This window comes from Phocoena sinus, chromosome 11 (assembly GCF_008692025.1).
Source record: "Phocoena sinus isolate mPhoSin1 chromosome 11, mPhoSin1.pri, whole genome shotgun sequence".
NCBI lineage: Eukaryota > Metazoa > Chordata > Mammalia > Artiodactyla > Phocoenidae > Phocoena > Phocoena sinus.
Window position 1 is genome coordinate 38,422,628 of NC_045773.1, and position 23,068 is coordinate 38,445,695.

Consider the following 23,068-nt stretch of genomic DNA (forward strand, 5'->3'; position numbering starts at 1 on the left):
CATGGAAGTAGGGAAAAATTGCTTTAATTTACATTCTGAGCTTAGAGAATGTAAGCTAGAAAGGGCGAGTACAAATCAGATGTTCTGCAAGGGGAAAGTTAAAGGAAGAAGCCAATGTACTTTAAATCCCATAAATAGTTTTTATGGATGGCCTCTATCTACTTCCCATTGAAGGTAACTGTATAAATGACTTTTCCTCCCTGGACTGAAGCTGGGACTCAAGCAGGCTCCTGCACTATGCAGGCTGATTAATGACTCTTTTCTTCTTGCTACCGCATCAGAGGGAACTCTTCAGTGAATTCTTCTAACTACCAAAAGGCACAGGAAACCCCATACAGCCTTATACAAACTAAGATTCGGCCAAAGCCACCTAAGCATTTCACCAAAAAGACAAGTGAGGACTATAGCAATTCTACCTAAAGAAGAGTGAGGAACTCAGAAAGGCAGTGAACTGACACAGGGCTCTAAACAGAGTTCAAACACCTTCTGCATTTCAGAGAGGCAAATTCCATCTCAGCCAAATAGTTCTGGGGAAGAGAACATAACCTGCCAATTAAGGCATCTGCTCATCACTGTCATGCTATACTGTCTGTTCTACCTACAGATGTCCTGTGTGGTTTAGATAGAGACCTCCAATGCTACATAGTCTACCAACCAAAAATTGCCAAGCTGGTGGTTCCTGCTTATGAATAAAGTGATGCCTTGGGTTGCGAAAGATGTCCCATTCTCAGATCCATATTAAGACTCTACACCCAGGACTTCCCTCGTGGCGCAGTGGTTAAGAATCTGCCTGCCAACGCAGGAGACACAGGTTTGAGTCCTGGTACAGGAAGATTCCACATGCTGCAGAGCAACTAAGCCCGTGCACCACAACTACTGAGCTTGCGCTCTAGAGCCTGTGAGCCACAACTACTGACCTGTGTGCCTAGAGCCCGTGCTCCGCAACAAGAGAAGCCACTGCAGTGAGAAGCTCTAGAGCCCATGAGCCACAACTACTGACCTGCATGCCTAAAGCCCATGCTCCGCAACAAGAGAAGCCACTGCAATGAGAAGCCTGCGCACCACAACAAAGAGTAGCCCCTGCTCGCCGCAACTACAGAAAGCCCGCGCGCAGCAACGAAGACCCAACACAGCCATAAATAAATAATCAATCAATTAATACCATATTAAAAAAAAAAAAGACTCGACACCCAAAAGCCCCAAGGAAAGGTAGCATGCAGGGAGCCCAATAAAAAAGTCAATAAAAATATTAAAACTTCCCTACCAGGGCTGCAAACTACCACTAACCATCCTTGCTAACTTAAGGGGTTTTAATAAGGAAGCTTAAATTGAAGAATAAGCCAGCTCCCAGAATACAAAATGAGTTTCATCTTAAGTGTTAGGAAAGTTAACTACCCCAAAGAAAAAGATTAAGTAAAACCGGAAATTATAAAGTCTTGCTTTCCAAAACAGTACTGGGATTCTACTTTAAAGTCAGCAACAAACCCTCAAAAGTACCCAGTCCTGACCAAGCCCTGAAAACATACTTATATCCTCTTAGGCTACCCCTCCCCTTACTAGCTGACAGACCTAAACTCAAACTTCCCTTAGTCACTAAACCTTAGTGCCTTACTGCTCCTATAAATTCTACAGGGACCTCAAGCTATCATTCCCAATAGTCCAGTGAGCCCCTATTCTGCAGTAAGTACCACACCACCTAATGAGGTTCAGAATACATCATCATCAGAGACAACTCGCTCATGTCTCTGCTCATGGTACTTAGCCAAGTTGTCCATTTCCAGAGTCTACACCAAGGTAATCTCTCAGGAGAGGTAATCCCTTAAAGTGAGGGTAAGAGTCACAAAACATCCATATTCTCTAACAGGACCTTCTACTCAAAGTCTTTGGGGTGGGAAACGTTAAAAATGAAATAAGACCAATCCCCAGGTAATGCCAAGGATGACTAAAATTAACCCTAGTTCCAGCACCTCTCCCCAGTTCACCTGATCCCTCTAGGACCGCATCACAGGATTCTTCTCCAGGTGTACTGTTCTCCACTCAGCCATAGAGTCCATCCACTGCCTCCACAAGACCCACCCAGCCCTAAAAAGTGCCTCTTGGCTTTCCAGACATTCTTATTTTTAAAGCTCAGCCACCTTTCCTTAAGGCTCATCTGTAAACACCCTCCCCAAATGTGGTACCAAACCCAGTAAGTCTCCTGGCTGAAAACATCTTCTGTAGTTTTAGAGATGTGACAAGTAAGTGTGATATTTTCTGATTTGTCAGTTTTCCCCTAAGAACTAAAAGTTTTACTTGTCTATTCTGTAAGTGCCAGGAAAAAGAACCAAAAACGTGTATTTGCATTTTCCAACTATAATTTATTTTTTCTAAATGATGTTGAGCTACTCCATTTGGAATACCATAAACTATGCATGTTTTGTATCATCCATGTCAACCCATTTCACAATGGATTTCCGCCCCTAAACTGAAAGATTCTCTTAGAGTTTTTTCTTTTCTTAAGGAAGGCACTTCTGTTTCATCAACACAGACGTAAAAACTCAAACCATTTCAATTGTGAAAAATGAGGATATGAGCCTAGTCCCTTAATAAATGCAGAGAGCCTCTGACACTTTCAATATACCCAAAATGCTAGGGTACGAGACCAAGTGACTCGGTTGCTGCAAATGCTTACTTCCTAAGAAGAAATTTCCTTCACAGGGTCACAAAAACTGTGTCCACTCACTATATGAACACTGACAGAATCAAAGCAAGATATTGCTTCTTCCTACTAACACCACCCTATTAACCTTCTAACTTTCTGACACTACTTAATGAAGCAGTACTAAAACAATTCTGTAGCACTGCAGTTTACTGTAAGAGAGTTACTTTCTATGTCTGAGACTTATTAGGAAACATAATCCATAAGCTATATTGTTTTTACTTAAATGATACAAATTCCTTTGGGAAAAAAATCACAGCAAGCTTTATACTGTCAGTATTCAAGTCCATCTAAGAATCAACAGCAGTTCTGTCTGCATTCAAATATCAGAAAAACACTGAGAATGAGAACATCTACAACCATTCCAAGACCTCTGGAGGAAGTATGCTACATAAACAGAAAGAACAACTAAGAACATAAAATAACATCAACACTACTCCAGTTCCTGCCCCAGCTCTGTACAGGAGAACTGATATCAGGTAGGCAAGGCCCTGCCATGGGCTCCTAAGGCACATATGCATTAGGCTTTTCTACTTACTGAAGGTCCACTTGCTTACTGTCTATTTTAAATGGTGCAAAAAAGTTCTAGAATAAAGACTATAAACAAATAATCGAATGCAATCATTCTCACAATTCAGGGTGCATCAAAAATCGCATGGAGGGGGCTTCCCTGGTGGCGCAGTCGTTGAGAGTCCGCCTGCCGATGCAGGGGACACAGGTTCGCGCCCCGGTCCGGGAAGATCCCTCATGCCGCGGAGCGGCTGGGCCCATGAGCCATGGCCGCTGAGCCTGCGCTCCGCGGTGGGAGAGGCCACAACAGTGAGAGGCTCGTGTACAGCAAAAAAAAAAAAAAAAAAAAAAAAATTGCATGGAGGGACTTCCCTGGTGGCACAGTGGTTAAGACTCCACACTCCCAATGCAGGGGGCCCCAGTCTGATCCCTGATCGGGGAACTAGATCCCACATGCGTGCTGCAACTAAGAGTTCACATGCCACAACTAAGGAGCCTGCCTGCCGCATCTAAGACCCGGCATGACCAAATAAATAAATAAATACATAAAATAAGCATTAAAAAAAATCACATGGAGGGCTTGTTAAAGCAGAGATTGGTAGGCCCCACCCCCAGAGTTCCTGATTCAGAAGGACTAGAAAGGAATCTGAAAATATGTATTTCTAACAAGTTAGAGGTAGTACTGACACTGCTGGTCCAGGATCCACTCTGAGAACCACTGCTCTATAGTTTGTTGACAGAAATAGTTCATTGTAGTCTTTATCTTGCGAGATTTCTGCTGATTGTTTTAAAATAGGATACGTCAGATTTATGTCAGTTTTTCACATTTTTATTGGAAATAATTTCCAAGTTACAAAAAAAGTTGCAAGAACAGTACAAAGAACACACTCATATGCCCATTACCAGTTTCATCTATTGATACATGTTGTCATATCTACTCCCTTGCTTCTCCATATTCATCAAATTTTTTTTCTAAACCCCATGAGGGAAAACTGCATACATCATGGTCCTTTACTTCTAAAAACTTCACTGTGTATTTCCTAAGAATAAGGATGTTCTCTTACATAACCACAGTAGTTACCAACTTCAGTGAATTTAACATTGATACACCACTGCCACAATCAATATATAGAACAGTTCCATTATGCCCCCCCCCAATTCCCTTATGCTTCCATTTTACAGTCAACTCCTCCCCCAATACCTTGGCAACCACTATCTTCTATTACTATAATTTTTCTTTTTCCAGAATGTCATATAAATAGGATCATACAGTATGCAGTATTTTTTAAAATTATAATCAAGTACAGAGAACATAAAATGTACCATTTTAAAGTGTACAATTCAGTGACACTAAGTACATTCACCGTGTTATGCAACCATCAGCACTATCTAGTTGCAGAACATTTTTATCACCCCAAAAGGAAACCCCATACCCATTAAGCAGTCACTCCCCTTTTCCCTCTTCTCCAGCCCCTAAAAACCACCAAACTACCCAATCCATTTTCTGTCTCTACAGATATGCCTATTCTGGATATTTCACATAAATGCAATCAGACAATATGTGGTCTTTTGTGCCTGGTTCTTTCACTGAGCATAATGTTTTCAAGGTTCATTCAAGTTGTAGCATGTATCAGTACTTTATTTCCTTTCAGGGCAGTATGTAGCCTTTTGAGTCTAGTTTCTTTCACTTAGCATAATGCGTTTGAGATTCATCCATGTTATTACATGCACACACAGTTTCATCATTTTTGCTGCTGAGTAGTATTCCATTGTATGTGTATATCAGAGTTTATTTGCTCAGTCACCAAAAGACATTTCATTCCTGGTACTTTCCCCAGGAATATAATCATGTAAGTCAAGGTACTTTTACAACTAATAGGGTTATTATATATTTGCACATGGCAATAGAAAAACTCAAACGTACACAATATGTGTAGGTTCACAGTCCCTTATCTGCAATTCCAAAATCCAAATATCCCCTAAATACCAAGTTTTTGGTAAATTTTCAGTGAAGTCATTTGGAGACAAATCTTAATCTATATACTACACTTAGTCTCTTTATAGTCATCTTCTTAGTAAGAATATTCATTTTGCTGCAGAAGTATTACGTCTGATACACATCCCACTGGGAGAAATAATTCATGTATGAGCTATGTACCACATTACCTTTCTATATTCAAAAAAATTCATAAATTCATCTGATCCCACAGACTTTGGATAGAAGTTGTGGTCCTGTACTTACACAGCTCTAAATGAGACAAAAATTAAACTGATATTACTTGAGTCAGTGAAGAGGGATTAATGTTTTCTCTGTTACAGACTAGCTCCCCAATACATCAACTAAAAGGATGAACTCTACCCCACAATCCCCCTCTTATGATCAACATCCATCCTACATGGTCTCTGCACGTTATCCTAGCCTAAAAAATTGACTGCCATTTATAAAAGACACCATTTCTAACAAAATTCACACAAAACCTTTGAACAAGTAAATGTTAAAGTTCTCAGAACATCTGATTGTTTCAAGGTATGTTCTTCAGCAGATATATAAGAGTGCACGGCTGTGAAACCTAAACTACCCTTTAATGCACCTCACCTGAAAGGAGACCACAGCTGCTCTCCATATACATTACTCCACATACACCACATTATTCATTCCAGGCATGCTGGGAACCCATCAGGGCCTGGCAGAGTGTCAAGAACTGGGTAAACAGGAGGGAACAAGACAGACGAGGCTCCTGCTATCATGGAGCTAACTCTCTAGTGAGAGGAATAAGACACACAAAACCACTGAGAAAAATATCAAAGTGATAAATCCTATGACGACAAACCAAGATACAAAAAAAATGACTGAGGAGTGATTTTAGATTGGATGGTGAGGCAAGGCCTCTGAGAGTTGAAACTGAAGTCAAGAACTAAACCCCAAAAGACAAGTGAGGATCAGTGGGAAGAGCAGTGCAAAGGCCTTGACAGAGAAAGAAGTCTTTATTCGCCAAGGACTAGAGAAAGGCTCAGTGTGGCTAGAGTATAATAAGAAAGGTGGAGAGCAGTATGGGATGAGGTCAGACAAACAGCCAAGGGCAAACTCATGCAGGACTGTGTAAGTCAAAACAAGAAGTTGGGAATTTCTTCCAACTGAGATGGAAAGGTGTTAAAGGGTGTTAGGCAGGGGAATAACATGATCTGACTGATAATTTTAAAAGTTCATTCTACTTGCCACACAGTGATGTAATATGGATAACATGGGACTGGTAATCCAATCCATTCATTTTAAAAGGTATATATATATACACATATATGTATGTGCATATATATATTATTATTACACTATCACCTCATATATTAAAATGCCAAGAAAAGTACATTTCCTGAAAGCTGATTTATTTTTTTTAAAACCACTGTCCTGTCTTGAATGATTTCACATGTGTATCAATATCTCTGGTGTGCCAGCTACAATTTTAATAGCTACCACAGCCAGGAAATTTAAGAACTCCCTCTGTGAACCATGTAAGTTAATGTAGGTTTTACTCTGCTAATAAATCTGACAATACACATAGAAAGTCAATGACTACTACAGAAATGGAAGAATTGCAATTGCTGCTATTTAAACATCAAGACATGTCTTTTTCCTAAAAATACCAATACTTAACGAAAGCACAGTTCATGAAACAACATAAAAGCTGAAATTATTGCCCTATGAGTCAAAAAGCAACGGCAGCCTATAAATTCTATTTTTAATTCCCAAAGTTAATAGTAAATCAAGAAAGTCTGTATGAGACACATGCCCCTCCCTGCCAAAAAAGTGGTGTGCAAGAACAACTTAACTACTCTTAGTCATGTTTCCAAAAATTTAGAGTTGACATATTTAAAACAAAGAAACAATAGCTTTCTGAGAAATAATACTTCTGAGTTTGTTGTCAAATTACAAAAAAAAAAAATTCTGTACTTAACTCAAACACCAGATTATTTCAAGCACAAAAATTTATTTGTGCTTGAAATTGTGGATAGTTCTCCTCTGTAGAACCAATTGAAAGAAGCTATCTAGTTAATGCAAAAATTTTATTCCATGGTAAACTGTTTAAAAGTAAACTACTCAAAAATATGGCTTACTCTTACTTGAAGAGTTCTTTAACATGAATTACTGAAATTCTAAGTTTTGTGAAAAGACTAATGCTCTACTTCAATTTAAAATTCTGCAAAATAGATCACTTAAATATTACCTTTATTTTTAAACCATTTTATATGTGTAGTCCTAAAAATATTGGTCCAATACCTTGAGTGCATGGCATTTCACTTTTTTTTTTTTTTTTGGCATTTCACTTTTGATTACTTTTTCTGTAATAAGATTTGAAGAAACTGACCAAACTTGGTACTCTAAAATACTAGGAGGATATTCTGAAAATCTAATCAGCAGTTCAGACCACAGAACAGAGGTCAAAAAGAAAGCTCTTCTGGATCTATTCATGGGTTTCAACAAAATAGCTGTTGCAGGAGTCTGTTTGCAGAATAAGACTAAAATTTCAAGAAACCACTAATTTGTACAATTTCTCTGGAAAGTTGAAAATTCCACGCTGAAGAAATGAAATGTAAAAGTTTACATATAGTAAGATAATTAAAATCTTACCAGGCTCAAACGTAAACATTCCACCACCATGAAGAACATAAGCAGTAAGTTTAATGATTCAATTATATAAAATATATTTGGGGACAAATGCTACAACACTCACTTTATATCTCACAGGCACTCAGAAGAACTGGAACATGCATCCTTATTGCCCATGTGTGGAAGAACATCCACAAAGAACCACAGCTAACACTAAAGCTGGCTGTTATTAGAAGGCATCAACAGGAGACTTCCGAAAATCTTAACTATGGTTTCTTAAAAAAATTTTGAGTAGCACAAGATGCAGAGATCTGACAAAGACTCTTCCTAACCCAAGGCTGCATGCAAGTCGTGAAACTCACCTGTGTTATACTCCTTCAACTGCAAGTCCTTTACAGGCATGCCATCAGGAGTCCGAAAGGCATTAAGAATCTGCAAGAATATGGTATGTACAGTAATGATACACATCATAATCAAATACTGAATATTCTATTCCCCCTAGTGGCTTTTATTCTACATAATTTAAAGCTATGATTACTTTACAAAGGCAAAATTGAGCCATACACACTTCAGGCATTCAAAAACTGCTGAATAAGCAGAACATAATTATTTTACAATTCTCAAGTACATAAAAAAAGCAGAAGAGCATAACCTCAAGAACTCAAGCTCTGAAATCAGACTGCCTGTATTCCAAGCCTCTCCTGCTCATGTGCTGTGTAACCTTTCAGCATCCGGATTCTCATCTTTTAAACATAAGATGATGCACTGAGCTCTTTCCAGTCCAGGGCCATGGCACCTGAACTCCCTCAGCCTGGTCAGTTCTTCTCCCCATTTTCAAATGGACTGTTCTCTCACTTGCATTCAGGCCTGGGCTCAAATGTCACTTCCTCAGTGATGTCTTCCCTAACTACCCAATCTAAAATAGCCTATACCCCAATGATGCTCTAAACCCTTACTTTAGTTTCTTTAAGGGCATTTATCACTGCTTGATTTTTCTTTTTTTTTTTGGCTTATTTTTTATTATCCATGGAAGCAGTGACTTCATAATGTTCACTGCTATATCACTCAGTGCCTAGAACACTGCCTGGAATATAATAGTGCTTAATATTTGGAATGAATGAAGAAAGAGTATGTGTTTCATAGGATGTTGTGATAATTAAATGAACTAATGCTTGTAAACATCACACACTGCCTAATACAGAGTAAGGCACTGTCTGCTCTGTGTTGTATATTCTTACCAAACTCTTCCTTAAGGTCATCCATAGTTTAGTCACCAAGTCCTTTACCACTGAGGAGTTAGGCAGATCCCAGTTTTTACTACTGTCAATAAACTGCATCTTTATGTATCTTTATGTAACTGCATCTTGGATCATCCCCTAAAGGACGATTATCAGGCCTAAGGACAGCAATCGTTTGTCATAATTTTTTTTTTTTTTTAACAAACCTCACCTCAGTTGAGTACATGTGTAACTGGTGAAAAATGAATGAGCTCTATGGATTATACCAAAGCCAATTTCCTGGTTTAGCTACTGTACTACAGTAATACAAGATGTTGACACTGGGGGACGGGCAGGAGAAAGCTGGGTGAAGGATAATCAAAATTTCCCTGAATATTTCTTTACGCTTTCCTGGGAATCTACAATTTTTCAAAATTAAAAATTAAAAAAACAATTTTAATTGATGAAAAGAAAGGAAAAGAAAATAAGCCTTACCTCTTCTTTTGATGCATTTTCAGGAACCCCATTTAATCGAATAAGCTTGCTTGGTTTCTCCTCACTTGGGCCAGTCCTATAATCTTGATCCTTGAATCCAGAATAAAAAATTATTTTAGAAACAAATACATGTTAATGCGCAAAATGAAACAACATGAAATACAGGTACTCAGGATCAAAAATCAAAATGACTGGGCTTCCCTGGTGGCGCAGTGGTTGAGAGTCCGCCTGCCGATGCAGGGGACATGGGTTCGTGCCCCGGTCCGGGAAGATCCCACATGCTGCGGAGCGGTTGGGCCCGTGAGCCATGGCCGCTGGGCCTGCACGTCCGGAGCCTGTGCTCCACAACGGGAGAGGCCACAGCAGTGAGAGGCCCGCATACCAAAAAAAAAAAAAAAAAAAAAAAAAAAAAAAAAAAATCAAAATGACTTACATCATATGAAGATAGGAAAAATTATAATTGTCTATTTTTCTGAGTTCCAAAATTTGATTTCTTTCTTTCTTTTTTTTTTTTTTTTGTGGGATCTTAGTTCCCCGACCAGGGATTGAGGCCAGGCCCCAGCAGTGAAAGCGCTGAGTCCTAACCACTGGACTGCTAGGGAATTCCCCCAAAATTTGATTTCAAATCATTAGAATACAAGTGTGCTAAGATCCATGGTCATTGAGGCAATTTTAAAATAGTAAAGCAGAAAATTAAGAGAAACAACACTGAATACGACTTTTATAAACAGGAAAAAAAATCACCTAGATTCTCAAAACTAAAATTTTCTTTTCCTGAATGAGAAAATAGCAAATAAATAATTAAAACCAGATGTTACTTATCAAAGGTGTCATCTATAAACAAATTCCAGAACAGTCAAAAGGTGTCATCTGACAATTTAACTTAACAGTACAATTCAGAGAAATCTGCATTTTCCATATTCACAAAAGTCTGAGCTCTCAGGGCTTCCCTGGTGGCGCAGTGGTTGAGAGTCTGCCTGCCGATGCAGGGGACGCGGGTTCGTGCCCCGGGCCAGGAAGATCCCACATGCCGCGGAGCGGCTGGGCCCGTGAGCCATGGCCGCTTAGCCTGCGCATCCGGAGCCTGTGCTCCGCAACGGGAGAGGCCATAACAGTGAGAGGCCCGCGTACCCCACACACACACACAAAAAGTCTCAGCTCTAACTGATTCTCTTTCATTTCAACAGTTATAAAAAGGGTTTAACTTTTGGGAAAAAAAAGTCTCCTATAACTATGTGACCACACCTCCCAGTTATGCCTACTCTCCTGGCACAATTACAAATAGTGCCCTCTTTTACTCTTTTTTTTTTTGCAGTACATGGGCCTCTCACTGTTGTGGCCTCTCCTGTTGCGGAGCACAGGCTCCGGACGCGCAGGCTCAGCGGCCACGGCTCACGGGCCCAGCCGCTCTGCGGCATGTGGGATCTTCCCGGACCGGGTCACGAACCCGTGTCCCCTGCATCACCAGGCGGACTCTCAACCACTGCGCCACCAGGGAAGCCCCCTCTTTTACTCTTGAAAGTGTCCTGACTTGAACAATAAATTATATGGCCATCCGCCTCTAACATTCTCAAAATCCATTATTTGGTTAGCATGTCTTAGAATTACTGTCCAAAATAACAGAAACTTCAATAGAGATGGGTAATACCTATTTTAAAAGATAATATTTTCAATGTCCAACTGCAAACATAATTCTCCTCGCTTAGATTACATATACATTAGATTATACATACAGAAATCCAACATTTAAGTCAATTAAGTTAGCTTCAATAGAATACTTGCAACATTAATATCACCTCCTCATAACTAGGTATTCTCTATCTCTATATCCTAGGTATTTTCTAAATGAGTTTAAGTAAGAAAATGAGCCCTAAACAGCCACAGGCCTGACTGTGTAAGAGTTGAGAGAATCAACTCCCAAAGACAAATACTTTCAAACTAAATTATCCCAAAGCATTTCGATCAGTACCATCAAGCAAAATAATGAAGAGACGCACATCAAAAATATGATCTGAACTGAGGGCCCTTTCTCTAGAGATGTACACTGAATACAAACCTTGCTTTTTAATGGATGTACAAAGTTAAGACCTAGGACTAATGGTCCTGGACTCTACACTTCACCCTTCAGAAAAGTCTTATGAAAAAGCAAAATTCAAAAAAGCAATCCACTCCATTAACATACCTGAAGGTCCCGTTGGGCATCTTGGGAAGTTTTGCCCTCTGGAAAAGACTTGCTCTGGCCATAGCCAAATATCTGGCTTCCTGGAAGCCTGTGATCCACATCACGGTACTCCATGCTTCTGTAATCAGTGTCTTGCCGGCCAAGGAAGTCCAGACCACCTTCTTCTTTAAACATACCAGCATCCGAACTCTGTTGTTCACCTCCAGAAAGCTGTGACTTGTCCTGGTCTTGAAGTGGACTTTGGCTGGTCTGAAAGTCTGGTGGAGACTCATGTTCAAAAGCTACACCTTGTGTTTCTCCTTCTCTTGTTTCTGAATGCTCAAATTCTCCCTTCTGAATGCCAAAAGCAGGCCTTTCTGTTGTATGGTCATGTGCAGATTCTTCTCTCTTGTTCACATTCATACCAGAATGTTCTCTATCTTGTGTAGAGGGCTGAATGTAATCCAAAATATTTGGATCCACAGAGGGCATCTCCCTATCTTTAAATTCCATACAAGGTCCCACCTCTCTGCCCCTGAAGTCCTGATCAGTCCTGGACTGGTGTCTACCTCTGAAATCTGAATGTGGTGTATCCCTGTCCCTAAAGTCTAGATCACTAGTACCTGAACCTCGGCCTCTAAAGTCCATCTGTGTTCCGTCTTTGTCCCTGAAGTCCAAATCAGATACATCTCTATTCCTAAAATCAGAACGGGACTGATCTCTGGTCCTGAAATCCAAATCTGATATATCCCTTCCCCTAAAATCTGCATGGGATCCATCCCGGCCTCTAAAATCTAAATCATAAGCGCCCCGGCCCCTGAAGTCAGGTGGAGGAGCATCCCTACCTCTAAAGTCAACAGTATGAGCATCCCTGTCTCTGTAGTTCATGTGAGATGTCTCCCTACCTCTATAATCCATAGAAGTACCATCCCCACCCCTATAGTCCATAGGTGGTCCTTCTCTATCGCGAAAATCCCCAGAATGTATGTCCCTACTTCTGAAGTCCAACTGTGATGAATCTCTGCTCTGGAAATCAGAAGATGAAAAATCTCCCCCCCTGAAATCATGTCCAGGTCCCTCCCCTCCTCGATAGTCACCATGCTGTCCGTCTCTAGCTCCATAGCTGAAAGAATGCTCCTCTACATTTGCAAAGGGAGGCCCCGAATGCCCCTGGAAATCAAAGGGAAGTGAATCTCTGCCAGGAAAGTTGCCAGAGTGTCTCTCTTGAGCATGACTCTTAAGGGGAGGAGGAGGATAATCCCTGTTCCACCCGGGAGCAAACCTTTCTTCTTGGCTCCCACTGTAGAAACAAAGACAGTGTTATTCATATTGTCCAGAGAGTTTGAAATCTACACACCAGCATATTCTTCTCTAATCACAGCACATTCTTCTGTAAACATTTTTTTTTTTTGGCAGAGTTCTGTAACAAGGTCCTAGATCTGCAGAAAACAGCAATGTTTTGCTATTTTAAGACGAAGTGGCGTAGTAAACTTTTATATTCCCATTTCAGAACACGAGGAAAGTCAACACAAGGTTTTCAACATGACTGCTGCAGAAAAAGCTTTCACCCAGTCCTGCAACAGGGAAAATCCGCAACACCAGATAAGCTAGCAATGGTGACACTCTACAAAAATTTCCATTTCCTATAGCCAGGGAACTCAGAATTCCAAGATCAGCATGATGATTCCTATACATCAGAAAAATCAATGCACTGTAAATTTTATACAGTAGGTTTCAGGAGGTGTCTTTCTCATTGGTGCATACAGGAGTAACATTCCAAAATATCTGATTACAGCCACAGTATGGACACCACCCAGTCAGAATGGATGCAGGCCCAAAATGAAGAAACACTGGCTGTAAATCACTAGGAGTATACCAGTGTTCACCAGCTAAGCATCAGCCCTGGCTGCATCTAAATCCTAGTTCTACAGTGGCTCTGCCTAGAACTGCTCTCACCTGGGTCCTATTATTGTAACTACTCAAGGGTATCTCAGAAGGCAGCATGAATCATGCCACAAAGCACGTGTTAAGTCGACTAAACCAAGCAACAGCATCCAGGAGCTTAATACTGAAAGGGACCTAGAGAGAGCATTAGGCCTTCAAGCATTATCACCAGGTCCCAAAAAAAGAAGCTGATTTTCTAGATTCTAATGCCTCATCTAATTTTTCATGGTAATACAATATATTTTAAAATAAGCATAGTGTTAAATTCACATTCTCAGTTTACAGAACTCAAGAGATAAATGAGAATTGGCCCAATCTTTCATACTACCTAACTTCCTCCCTTTGTCTTAAGCTCCAGACCATTTTATACGTTTTGACTTTGGTAAAAGATTAGGGAATTTAAATAGGCAATTAGGTACCTAGGATACTGAGCTTGAAGGGGAGGGGAGAGAAGGGCATGAAGAAGGAAAACATGAAATGATCTGAATGGTTACCTGCTTTTTAGCAGTAAAACAAAAGTATTAAGAGATCAAGTCCAACTCAGTTCTCTCCTTCCAGAATATACAGGTTCTATTACATGACCCTTCTGAACTCAGACTACACTGCTATAGAAAGATTCAACAGACAACTGCTTCTGGGTTACTCAGTGCAAGCAAAACAGTTACAATGCCAAACTCTTTCCAAAAAATAATAGGAATTTAACAATAGTAACCTAAACAGTTGAATGATGCATATTTAATGGATTTTCAGAACATGGTAACTTCCAATAGCTCCTATTAACATTAGTTATATCTATGGGGTTCATCATAAGAGAAGCAACTTTAAATGTTCTTCATAAGTAATACAATATAACACTAAAATTAAGACATTACCACTAATTCTGGTGTCACCCATATTTAAAATCATTCAAATCCCAATAGTTAGGGACTTCACTGGTGGCGCAGTGGTTAAAAATCCGCCTGCCAATACAGGGGACACGGGTTCGAGCCCTCTTCCAGCAAGGTCCCACATGCCATGGAGCAACTAAGCCCATGCGCCATAACTATTGAGCCTGCGTGCCACAAAAATTGAGCCCACGTGCCGCAACTACTGAAGCCCATGCGCCACAACTACTGAAGCTCACGCGCCTAAAGCCTGCGCTCTGCAACAAGAGACGCCACTGCAATGAGAAGCCCGTGCACCGCAACAAAGAGTAGCCCCCACTCGCCACAACTAGAGAAAGCCTGTGCGCAGCAACAAAGACCCAACACAGACAAAAAATTTAAAAATTAATGAAAAAAAATCCCAATAGTTAGCTTGCAGGAAGACTTAAGCCTCAGCAGACACTCACAGGCTGAGTACTGAGGTATCTAAAGCTACATGTTCTCTGACCAGAACACATCCAACAGTGTTTTTGAATACTACCCTAAGGATTACCTTACCCTCTTAAGTGGAGAAGATCAAAGAGATCTAGAGTAACCACTGTACTAGGGTTCTTAGAACTGTATTTTATGTAGACTATTCAAGAAACACTTCTATTAGTATAAAATAGCAGTGGCTATGAAAATCATTTTCAACCAAATTTTAAAAAATTTTAAGAAGATGAGTTGTTAAAATAAATACAAAATTATTTTCCTGCAAGATACCTTTTTCACCCAAATTAGTCCCCCCAAAAGTTATGCTATATAAACTATGTCTCTTTCTGGTCAAAGATCTTAAAAAATAGCATGTAATGACTTATATTTAAACTAAAATTAAGGTGGAGAAATACAATTTTAAATAATAAATTCAAAGAGAAAATGTTCTGAAAAAAATTTTTAAGTGATGCAATAGAGCTAAAGTTACCTAATTCCTGAAGGCTTACAGGAAACAGCCTTACTTACAAATAATTATCCATAAATATAAGTAAAAAGGAGAGATTTTTAAATGTTAAAGTACAAACTCACTAATCTAGACTAGGGATCTGCAAACTTTTTCCATAAAGAGTCAGACAGTAATTACATTAGGCTTTGCAGTTTCTGTCAGAACTATTCAACTCTGCCATTGCAGCATGAAAGCAACCATAGACAATTTGTAAATGAATGATCAGGGCTATGTTCCAATAAAACAAAAACAAGCTGCAGGCTGTACAGCTTGTTGTTGTTGACCACTGATCCAGACCTTAATATTGTGAAAGGAAAAACATAACCAGCATCACCACCACTGCTTTAATTTAAAGACTGCTAAGCAGAAAGTAAATACCCCTTTATTCATGAAACTAGTTTTACTAAATATTATACGGATTTTTTTTTTTTTTTGCGGTACGCGGGCCTCTCACTGCTATGGCCTCTCCCGTTGCGGAGCACAGGCTCCGGACGCGGCCACAGCTTACGGGCCCAGCCGCTCCGCGGCATGTGGGATCTTCCCAGACCGGGGCACGAACCTGCGTCCCCTGCATCGGCAGGCGAACCCTCAACCACTGCGCCACAAGGGAAGCCCTATACGGATTTTTTTAAAACTTAGTTCTCTCCCTAAATTTTTCATTGGAACCCCAAGCTTCAAAATAATAAAACATCTGTTGAATTTGCACAAGAAGATCCTGCAGACTGCCAATCAAAATTTACTAGTAACAGAAGTTTCAATTAGAACATAAATTTTTTTTTTTGGCCACACCACATGGCTTGTGGGATTTTAGTTCCCCCACCAGGGACTGAACCCAGGCCCTTGGCAGTGAGAGTATGGAGTCCTAACCACTGGACCACCAGGGAACTCCCTGGAGCATAAATATTTTTTAATGTATAGCTTTAAAGGTCAGATTTCTTTGCCACATACCAAGTAAAGCCATAACAATCATATTCCAATTGTAAACACAATGCAAAAGTTTTGAAATACCATCATCAGTGTTTATTATACTGGCTATAAAAAATTAACTTCCCACAATTCTAAAATATAATCCATTTACAACTGAACGGTACCACCTTCTCCACTTATCTTTGTACCTAGTAATCCTTAAAATTGAAATGTAGCTTAGAAAATTGCATCGAGTAATTTTTCTTTCTCAGAACTATTTTTGGTAGCTGAAACACAATGTGTCACAGGAAAGACAGAGCTCTGGATTCTAGACATAAATTACTGAATTTAATGAAACATTTACATACATTTATGTACATTTTTTACTAGCTTTCCTTATTAATCAAATATGTATTACTTTGCTAAAAGAGACAAAAAATATTTTTAGAAATTGGGGGATTTTGTTAATGCTTTTAAAAATGCTAAAACACAAAACACTCGACACACTGGGTATTTAGTCTCACAATCACTTTAGAAATGACTAGAAAAATTTTAAATAGTTTCTATTTTTAAAAAATCAGAGCTATTTCTAGAAAATATCCCTCTTTATGGTAGGCCAAAAATATTATACTGTATCATTAAAATACTGACATTTCAATATTCAAATTTAAAGACTTACCGAAAAGGTCCTGTTCTGTTAGCAGATCGAGAATCCCCCCACATCTCTTTCTATGTCAAGAGGGTCCAATAAGTAGATCCTTGCTACCAAACTCTGGTTATCACAGTACCTGTACAAAACAAACCACAAAAAATGAGTACATTGGAACATGAAGTAAAGAATAAAACAATTTCCTCCTGTTTGGCTTATCAGGGAAAACATCAGCAGGTATAGTTTTGGAAGTCACTTTTAAACATTTACATGTTAATTTATAGCAAGAAAAATACATTTTAAATTTAAAATGTGCACTCTAGGGCACCATCAACTTCTCAATGTACTAAGAATGCTTCATAATATATTTACTAATTTTTCTGGCACCCATTCTATCCTCCTTTTCGGAAACAGCACCTTAGCATAAACACCACTCTCAGTCTGTGCGGCTGATCCTACTCTATTCAGTCTGGCCAATCAGAATAGTCTATTACCGGGACTTCCCTGGCTGCCCAGTGGTTAAGACTCCAAGCTTCCAATGCAGGGGGCACAAGTTCAATCCCTGGTGGGGGAAATAAGATCCCACATGCCAAGCAGAGCAGCCAAAAAATAAATAAAAAGTAAAAAAAAAAAAAAAAAAAGCAAGAAAAGAATAGTCTATTACCTCACCACAGTGATTGCTTTGAAGATGGGCATGTAACCTAAGGCTGAGAAGTCATCACAGGACCTGTGCTCCAGCTACTAAAAAAGTGGCAAACTTTTTTTTTTTTGGCCATACCATGAGGCCTGTGGGAGCCTAGTTCCCCGACTGAACCTGGGCCCAGGCAGTGAAAGAGCCAAGTCCTAACCACTGGACCACCAGGGAATTCCCAAAAAGAGGCAAACTTTTATGACCTTGGATTTGGCAATGGTTTCTTACTATGACAACAAAAGAAAAAATAAAGTAGACTTCATCAAAATTGAAAACTTTTGTGAATCCAAGTACACTACCAAGAGAGTGAAAACACAACCCACATGTCAGCAAAACAGCAGACTATGAAATTCCAAAGCCTCATTCCTCAACAGAAACATCAAAAAACAAGCAGTCTGAACCAACTTTGTTGTAGCTTTAGAAAACAGTCAAAGCTTTACAACAACCAACTGAACACTCAATCAAGAAAAAGTCATCCTCGGGACTTCCCTGGTGGTCCAGTAGTTAAGATCCGGCGCTCCCAACGCAGGGGGCATGGGTTCGATCCCTGGTCAGCGGCACTAGATGCCGAATGCCGCAACAAAGATCCCACGTGCCATAATAAAGATCCCACGAGCCGCAACTAAGACCAGGCGCAGCCAAATAAATAAATATTTTTTAAAAAGAATAAAAAATGAAAAAGTCATCCTCAAAATAATAGGAAAGTTTTTTGGTGTTTTTACGGATCCTTGCCCCACCCCCACCCCAGCGTGGCAGTGGTTCTTGTCTTGAAGGCAGCCCAGTTTTCAGCTCCCTCCCTAAACCCAAGGGAAACCTGATTTGTAAATTATTGTGTACATCTGTTCTAATCTGTATGGGGGCTATCTGAAGGACTGATGCAAGGTACTTGCCTCTGTTTTACCTAACTCAGAACTCTGGGGGGAAAAGCGGCAGGCACTGCTAATAAAAGCTGCAAAGCAGACTACAGACTCACAGATATGGAGAGGTTGGGGTGAAAACACTTTGGGGAGTTAGGACATTCCAAGGCACCATGTATATGAGAAAATTTAGAACACCACAAGCATACCCAGACACATGATCAGACAAAACCTGAGAAGACTCTAAGCTTTCACCTCAGGCTGATCTCTAGGTTCAGAGCAAGCCTAGCTAAGTGTTGAAGGAATGGCTCCAGCACAGAACCAATCTGCAAAAACAAAGAGAGGTGGGTTTTTCTTTCTCTTATTTTTGTTGGTGTGTTTTTTGTCCATTTTTGTTTTATCTGTTTGAGCTCCTAGCATTCAAGGAAATCTTGGTTAACACATTAGATGAACAAAGGCTAAGAGAACAGGTGTCAGTGATCACACCTAAGGAATAGCCTTTGCAAAAATGGTATAGGAAAAGAATTCTATATCTAGCAAAACTCTCCTTCAAAAATGAGAAAGAGGGACTTCCCTGGTGGTCCAGTGGTTAAGACTCTGTGTTTCCACTGCAGGGGGCACGGGTTCAATCCCTGGTCAGGGAACTAAGATCCCGCATGCCACTTGGCGTGGAAAAAAAAAAAAAAGAGTAAGAAATTAAGACATTTCCTGATAAGCAAAAGCTGAGGGAATTTGTTACCAGTAGATGGGCCCTGCAAGAAATGAAAGAAAGTCAAAAGTAACTTGAAGCCATATGAAGAAATAAAGCTTCAGTAAAGATTAAAAAAGCAAGAGCAATTATAAAAGCTAGTATTATTGTAACTTCAATTTTTAACTCCAGTTTTTACTTTCTACATGATTTAAAAGACAAACGCATAAAAAACAATTATTAATCTATGTTAATGGGACACCATTTATAAAGATGTTATCTGTGACAACAGTAACAGAGGGAAGGGGGACTTCCCTGGTGGCGCAGTGGTTAAGAATCTGCCTGCCAATGCAGGGGTGACGGGTTCGAGCCTGGTCTGGGAAGATCCCACATGCCGCGGAGCAACTAAGCCCGTGCGCCACAACTACTGAGCCCACGCACCTAGAGCCCGTGCTGCGCAACAAGAGAAGCCACCACAATAAGAAGCCTGCTCACCGCAACCAAGAGTACCCCCGCTCGCTGCAACTACAGAAAGCCCGCGTGCAGCAACGAAGACCCAACGCAGCCAAAAATAAATAAATAAATGAATACATTTATTTAAAAAAATTATTAATCTAGGTTAATGGGACACAATTTATAAAGATGTTATCTGTGACATCAATAACAGAGGGAAGGGGGACTTCACTGGTGGTGCAGTGGTTAAGAATCCACCTGCCAGCGCAGGGGACACGAGTTCGAGCCCTGGTCCGGGAAGATCCCACATGCCGCAGAGCAACTGACCCCGTGCACCACAGCTACTGACCCTGCACTCTGGAGCCCACGAGCCACAACTACTGAGCCCGTGTGCCACAACTATTGAAGCCCATGCGCCTGGAGACCGTGCTCCACAGCGAGAGAGGCCACCGCAGTGAGAGGCCTGCGCACTGCAATGAGGAGTAGCCCCCGCTCACTGCAACTAGAGAAAGCCAGCGTGCAGCAACAAAGACCCAATGCAGCCAAACATACATACATACATAAATAAATAAATAGAAGCAATGGGATAATATATTAAAAAAAGACAGAGGGAAGGAAAGGAACAGTATAGAAGCAGTTTTTCTATGCTATTGAACTTAAGTTGGTATAAATTCAAATTAAATTGTTATAACTATATGATGTTAAATGTAATTCCCATGGTAACCACAAAGAAAATATCTTTAGAATATACACATAAGAAAATGAGAAGGCATTCAAGACATTTCACTATAAAAAAATCAACTACACACTAAATAAGGTAATAATGGAAGAAATGAAGGGAAAAAAAGCTATAAGGAATACAGATTACAAATAGCAAAATGGCAGAAGTTCCTCCTTATTAGTAATCACTTTAAATGTAAACAGTTTAAAATCTTCTTCTCAAAAGACAAGATTGGCATAATAGATTAAAAAACATAATCCAACTATACGCTGTCTACAACAGACTCGCTGTAGATCCAAAGACACAAATAGGTTGAAAGGGAAAAGACAGAAAAAAATATTCCACGCAAATAGTAACCAAATGAGATCTGTGGTGGCTATACTAGTATCAGACAAAACAGACTTTAAATCAAAAAAGGTACAAAAGACAAAGGGCATTATATATTAATTTAAAGGTTAAAAAAACACAAGAAGATAAATCATAAACATTATACACCTAATAACAGACCCTCAAAATATATGAAGCAAAAACTGAAAGAAACTGAAGGGAGAAGTAGACAGTTCTATAACAGTTGGAAACTTCAAACCTCACTTTGAATAATGAATTGATCAACCAGACAGTATATAAGAAAACAGAGAACTTAGCACAATAAACCAAACACATCTAATTGACACAGAACACTCCACCCAACAACAGTAGAATCACATCTTGTCAAGTGCACATGGGATATTCTTCAGGATGGACCATTTGCTGGGCCACAAACAAGCCTCAATAGATTTTATAAGATAAATAACCGTACAAAGTATCCTCTCTAACCAAAACAGGATAAAGTTAGACATCAATAACATAAGGAAAAATTCTACAGTTTTCCATAGTTTTCCTTCTACATAAACTAGAATTCACAAAATTTTAAATGCATATAACTTCTGACTTTCTAGTTCCTCTTCTAGGAATTCATTCTCTAGAAACTTACAATGTGAGGTGACATGTTTACAAAGGTACATAGTGCAGCACTGTTTGTAATAGCAAAAGATTATAAAATCTATATTACATCAACAGAATATATTTGTACTACTGAAATACTATGCAACTCTCAAAAAATGAAATAGCTATGTTAATTTATATAGGATAAACTATTATATATTAAGTTTAAAAATATGTGCAAAGTATTATTTGTAATATGGTATCATCTGTGCAAAATAGAAAAGAACACATACCACAAAGTTAGGGGACTCACATTTCCTGATTCTAAAACTTAACTACAAGCAACCTAAATGTCCATTGACACATGAATGGATAAAGAAGATGTAGTATATACATATACAATGGAATATTACTCAGCTATAAAAAAGAACGAAATAATGCCATTTGCAGCAACATTTAGATTATCATTCTAAGTGAGGTAAGCCAGAAAGAGAAAGACAAATATCATATGATATCGCTACTATGTGGAGTCTTTAAAAAATGATATAAATGATATAAATAAACTTATTTACAAAACAGAAAGCGACTCACAGACATAGAAAACAAACTTGTTGTTACCAATGGGGAAGGGGGGATGCAGGGAGGGATAAATTGGGAGGTTGGGATTAACATATACACAATACTATATATAAAATAGATGACCCACAAGGACCTACTGCATAGCACAGGGGACTATACTCGGTATTTTTTAATAACCTATAAGGGAAAAGAATCTGAAAAGGAATATGTGTGTGTGTGTGTGTGTGTGTGTGTATACGAAAAACTGAATCACTGTGCTGTATACCTGAAATGAATACGATATCGTAAATCAACTATACTTCAATTTAAAAAAAAGAAAACAAAGCTACAGTTATCGAGACAGTGTGGCACTGACATAAGGATAAACAAAGATCAATAAAACAGAATTGAGAGTCCAGAAATAAACCCTCACATTTAGGATCAAGTGTATTAGACAAGAGTTCTAAGACAATTCAATGAAGAAAGAACAGTCTTTTCAACAAATGGTACTGGGACAAGTGGATGTCCCCATGCAGAAGAATAAAGTTGAACCCCTACTTCATGTCATGTATAAAAATTAATACAAATGGATCAAAGACCTAAATGTTTTAAGAGGTAAAACTATAAAATTCTTAGAACAGGCATAAATCTTCATGACCTTAGATTAAGAAATGGCTTTTTGGATAAGATGAATACCAAAAGCACAAGCAACAAAAGGAAAAATAAAATAGATCAATTGGATACCATCAAAATTTTAAATTTTGTGCTTTAAAGGACACCATCAAGAAAGTGAAGACAGCCCACAGAATGGGAGAAAACTTGTGTAAATCATATTTGATAAGGGACCTGTATCTAGAATACATAAAGAACTATTTTATAACTCAGTAGCAAAATAACCCAATTTTTAAAATGGGCAAAGGCTATGAATAGACATTTCTCCAAAGATGATACTTTTAAAAGGCCAATAAGCACAAGAAAAATGCTCAACATTACCCATAAGGGAAATGCACATCAAAACCATAATAAGGGGGTTCCCTGGTGGTCCAGTGGTTAGGACTCAGCACTTTCAATGCCGTGGCCCAGGTTCAATCCCTGGTCGGGGAACTAAGATCCCATAAGCCAAAAAACAAAACAAAACAAAACAAACAAAA

General features: G+C 39.2%; 1 protein-coding gene and 1 non-coding gene across 6 annotated transcripts in view; one reads left to right on the top strand and one right to left on the bottom strand.

Moving 5' to 3' along the window:
- The window catches only part of RBM6 (RNA binding motif protein 6), a 108,450-nt gene that overhangs the window by 69,665 nt on the left and 15,717 nt on the right, over positions 1 to 23,068 (bottom strand). For all 5 annotated transcript variants that reach the window (XM_032648148.1, XM_032648153.1, XM_032648152.1 and 2 more), the window contains 4 exons: positions 17,056 to 17,164; positions 11,706 to 12,984; positions 9,524 to 9,613; positions 8,174 to 8,243 (listed from right to left, as the gene is read on the bottom strand). In XM_032648148.1, coding sequence (XP_032504039.1) covers positions 8,174 to 8,243; positions 9,524 to 9,613; positions 11,706 to 12,984; positions 17,056 to 17,099 — 1,483 coding nt within the window. In that variant the 5' untranslated portion in view covers positions 17,100 to 17,164. The remainder of the gene's footprint in view (positions 1 to 8,173; positions 8,244 to 9,523; positions 9,614 to 11,705; positions 12,985 to 17,055; positions 17,165 to 23,068) is intronic.
- Positions 22,950 to 23,021, top strand: TRNAE-UUC. The gene has a single exon. It is a non-coding gene; the product is annotated as a tRNA-Glu (tRNA).